This window comes from Squalius cephalus (assembly GCF_949319135.1).
Source record: "Squalius cephalus genome assembly, chromosome: 19".
Classification (NCBI taxonomy): Eukaryota; Metazoa; Chordata; class Actinopteri; order Cypriniformes; family Leuciscidae; genus Squalius; species Squalius cephalus.
The window spans coordinates 19,887,014-19,892,298 of NC_137140.1; the positions used below are offsets into that span (position 1 = coordinate 19,887,014).

Sequence of the window (5,285 nt, forward strand, 5' to 3'; positions counted from 1 at the left end):
CCCTGGTGGTCCCCGGACCCACTGGTGTTCAATATAGTTTTGTTTTGATTATAGTGATTAAATTCTTCTTAACCCCTCGATTTTACAGAGTATCGTTGACTGAACTGTAATACGTTTAAATATTATGAAGAAACATAAATAACAAGCCCTGTATACAGCATCACATCTACATCGCGACGCGTCAAAACCAGGACGCGCCTGTATTACATTATGAGCCCTCTGATTTGACGACTGAAGGCTGACGTCAGGATTCTGCCGCGTGCAGCGTAGTGTCGTTGATTATAATTGGAGCGTTTTTGTTTTGTCGCGTCGCGTCGCGTCTCACGCGTTCAATTTTGATGGGGTGTCCCTCCCTCTCCACCCGTAACCTCATTTATTGTGTGCTACGCAGGGGTCCATTGAGTCGAATATGTGGACCACGAATGATAGACATTTAATAGTGGATTCTAGGGTAGCTATGTAGATATATTTGTTTCCACGGCGCTCGAGATAACAACCAACAAATTGGTATCCACTTTAACGTACAGTACGGTAAGAATTTCATCATTTTCCTAATGTATTTTCCTATCCCGTCTGTATTACCGTTGATTGAAAACGCCTTTACTGTTATGGTGTCGCATGCTGTGCACTAGAAGCTGGGAGTATTTCCTCGACGTTTGTCAACATCCTGCATTGTTGAGCGCAGGTTGATAGTATGGTAATAAAGCACACATACTCGCTGTTTAATCACAGTCACTGTCGATTAGACTGATATGGAGTCTGCGGTACACAGATGCTTGGCCTTTCTTAGACTGCAGGGCAGAAACCAGTGGTGCATTGGAAAACAATGAGAAGGAAACAGTCTCCCCAAGTAATAAGATCTGATGTGTCCCGAATCCCGATGCAGCTGCTGCACCCAGATCTGAGGGCAAAGACAACAACACAGTAAAAGCTGATCAAATCAGACTGGATATTTCAAAGAAATCGTTTTGTCATACTGTTATATACATTTGTGTACACATATGCACGTATACATTTAAGAAAAATGTTATTTATATATGAAATATTTATATATAATATAAATTATGTTTAAATGTATATACATGCAAATATTTCTTAAATATATACATGTATATGTGTGTATTTATATATACAAAATAATTATACACAGAACACACACATATATTATGTAAATACAAACTTTTATTTTGGATGCAATTAATCGTTGCCCAGCACTAATGTATGTATATATAAGTATGTATATATATATTAGGGCTGTCAAACGATTAATCGCGATTAATCGCATCCAAAATAAAAGTTTGTGTTTACATAATATATGTGTGTGTATGGAGTATAATTATTTTCTATATATAAATACACACACATGCATATATATTTAAGAAAAATGTGTTATTTATATATAAAATATTTATATATAATATAAATTATATATAATATAAATATATATACACAGTATATACATGCAAATATTTCTTAAATATATACATGCATGTGTGTGTATTTATATATAGAAAATAATTATACACCGTACACACACATATATTATGTAAAAACAAACTTTTATTTTGGATGCGATTAATCACGATTAATCGTTTGACAGCCCTAATATATTTATCTATATATATATAAATATAAAATACAAATGTTATTTATTTTTTCTCTGATTTAACCCATTTTTCAAACCAGAGGCCTCATCTCATCTCCAGTGAACTTCACACCAATGGCTGATTCAGACAGCACATCTACATCTGATCAAAAGCTGCGTTGCCCACATACACCCGTCTCTCTTTCATTACCTTTCCTGAGGGAAGGCAGTGATGTCTTTGAGAGGAAACCGCATCAGACAGGGGAACCTCTCAGCCCACTGCCAACCAAACGCACACGCACCTATTCAGCGTGAGTACCTGTGTTAACAGTGTAAAAAATATGTATATTTGTGTGCAAAAAGGATTTTGAATGATTTTTAAATTCTGTCTCACTTTAATGTTGTTGATAGATTTTTTTTTTTTTTTTTTACCAATATTGACACTCGTCTACTTTGTTGTTCAGTATTGGGTCTACTGATAAGTGAAAAGAGAGTGAAAAACATATTAACAGTTTAATCAATTTAAAGATCTCAAGTCAAATAAATAAATGAAATGAAACAATGAAAATACATTTTGTGGCCATTAAGACTTCAAATCAGCGGAAAAAAAAGAAGAAAAAAAATCTTGATTTTTAATGTTTAATATGTGGGCTCTGCAACGATTAATCGCATCCAAAATTAAGTTTGTGTTTACATAATATTTGTGTGTATAATTATTTTGTATATATAAATACACACACATGCATGTATATATTTAAAAAAAAATTGTTATTTATACATAAAATATTTATATATAATATACATTTTATATATATGTAAATATATATATATATATATATATATATACAATCAGATATTTCTTAAATGTATACATATACAAAATAATTATACACAGTACACACACATATATTGTGTAAACAAACTTTGCGATCAATCGTGATTAATCGTTGCACAGCCCTAATTATTGTTATTTTTAATTATTTAATAATAATTATGTATATAATATCATTTAATATTTATAAATAATATATTAATATTATTTATAATATTTATATAAAATATAATGCATTTATATTTGCATAATAATGATTATTTACTGTTGTCAAAAGCAGAAGTGAAACGATAGTTAAAGAGGTAGATCTTAATATCAAACTTTAACTTTATTAATAAACAAAACAAAGGAGATAATAAAAACACAGGAATCGTAGGAGTACAACAACGTAACAGCTTTGGCTTCAACTCAAAGACAATACAGGACAATGGACAGAGCTAAACTCAGGGCTTAAAGATAATGACAAAACATAAACCTGACACAGACACTGAAATATATAAAAAATAAAAATAATAGTTATTGTATTGAAAAACTGTATAGAGAATATATGGATGTATTGAAAAAGAAATAGTATTGGTGCACCATATATTGTTGTGTTCATTTCAACAAAACATAAAGAGATGTTTTGCTCTTCTTATTTACTAAAATGAATCATGTTAGTTGATTAGAGCCTCTTTCCTCTGGTGTTTTATCAGATCGGTGAGAGCCAAATCTGGACCCGTCTTCAAGGGCATTTGCAAGAACTTCTCCAGGTCACAAGGTCATGGATTCATTCAACCCTCCCATGGAGGAGAAGACATATTTGTTCACATCTCAGAGTAAGTGAATATACAAATATAATTTTAGAAATATACAATAAAAAAAAATAGCATCTATTTGTTTAACCACAGTTCTCTCTTTTTTATCTAGTATTGAGGGTGAATATGTGCCTATGGAGGGGGATGAGGTGACCTACAAAGTGTGTCCTGTTCCTCCCAAGAACATAAAGTTCCAAGCTGTTGATGTGGTGATCACCAACCTTTCTTCCGGAAGGAAGCACGAGACCTGGTCTGGGCAAGTTATCAGCTCCTAGCTCACACATTCAAGCCCAATAGAGGAAGAAAGAGATAAAGGAAGGGATTTAACTCACGGTGCTCATGCTGGCGTAAAATGGTGTTGTGTGTAAGTAGGATAGGGATGGAATAGTAATTAGGGTTATGCAACTGTTGGTTTTTTCCAGCCTGGCAAATAAGCAACAGGAAGTTGGTCTGTTTGGAAAATGGTTTGGGATGCAAGTCAGCTGAGCTTTGATATAGCATTGCCAGAACATAACATAACATAACATAACATAACATAACATAACATAACATAACTGTGAGCAGCAGTGTTGCCCTTGTTTGAATATTTGTCATTTATATGCACTTAATTATGTATTTATTTTCATTTTATGTACAGAGGCATTTGATTTCATTGTGCTGTGTATGTTCAAGTCATTTATGTAAAACAGATTTCCTAAAATAAATGAATACACATCAATGAAAACTTTCATTTCTTTACTTGTAATTGATAGAACTGGTATTAGTTTTCTGTAACAAATCACAAAAATCTGTTAATTTTGTCAAGAACAATGCTTCTTATGATAATTCTAATAAAATTGAAATAACATAATCATTCAATGCAGTGTTATTTTCACAAATTGTACTTTAAGTTTTTCCTGGACTGATTTTTAAATTCCACTCAGATTATGTAAATAAAGTGCTTATAGAGATATAATTTATCTCTGCGAATTTGGAGATTGCAAAAGTAAATGCGTAATCAGGAATGAAAATAAATATTAAAATGTTATGTATCAAATAAATAATTGAATACATTTTTTTATTATAAAATTTCCACTGATTAGTGCATGTATATCAATATACATAAAGTATAGGCCTATATAAAATGAAAAACGAAATACACATATTATACACTATTATCCAGTGTCAAAACCAAAACTGTTCCCTTGTAAAGACTTTTACAAGTGTCAAAGAACAGCCATGAATTCAATAAATGTGTTGAGCGATGTAGTGCCACTGCCATCTACCGGCAGAAGAGAAGCAAGAGGTGACATGTGTACAGATGTCCGCTAGAGGGAGCAGTACATCATGAAAACTAGAGATTGTGATTATGTGGAAATCATTAAACTGTCAAAGAGTGCACTACACATGAAAACTGCAGGACTATTTAAATTTCGGTGCGGAAAACAATAAACGGAATGCAATACAACAACAACAACAACAAAAAACTATGAAAGGACAGTGATTTTTCCTCCCACACATTTTACCTTTTTTTTAATCTTACATATTGCACCCTCAGCTCATAAACCAGCAACTAGTTATAGAAACAACAACTACTCACTGTATATAATCACACATTTATTTACGTGCAGTGAATGAAGGTTAGCTAGGGAAGAGAGAACCGCTGGGAGGATAAAAACAAACAAAAAATGACTTACGATGTCTGCTGACGTCTTTTGATCGAGATTAAAATAAGATTTACTTCTCAGATTTTTCTCAGAAGTCATAAATGAAACTGAACCATAAATATATGAAGTGCCATGACTATTGTTCATATATCATTACAGAGGGAAAGCATAAACGTGTTGGAAAGCGTACGTGGCACATTTAACAAGAAAAAAGCCTACACAGTCCTCCTGACGGATAAATGAAAGTTTAAAATTAAATACAACTTAAATAAAAAAATATTTTATAAGCTATAAGGTATTTAATATGCCTAAAATAAATGAATAAAAATAGACATGCAAATAACCTACGCACAACAAATCATACCACGCTTCACCAGGAGTAATTTATTATCCTCCTCCTACCTGGGAAAACAAACAGGACAGGT

General features: G+C 32.4%; 1 protein-coding gene across 1 annotated transcript; it reads left to right on the forward strand.

Moving 5' to 3' along the window:
• Positions 1-229: 229 nt before the first annotated feature.
• Positions 230-4,066, forward strand: csdc2a (cold shock domain containing C2, RNA binding a). The gene is made up of 4 exons (XM_079851853.1): positions 230-531; positions 1,687-1,896; positions 3,113-3,235; positions 3,327-4,066. The coding sequence occupies exons 2-4, from the start codon at positions 1,721-1,723 to the stop codon at positions 3,487-3,489; spliced, it is 462 nt and encodes a 153-aa protein (XP_079707979.1). The 5' UTR covers positions 230-531; positions 1,687-1,720; the 3' UTR covers positions 3,490-4,066.
• The last annotated feature ends 1,219 nt before the right edge of the window (positions 4,067-5,285 follow it).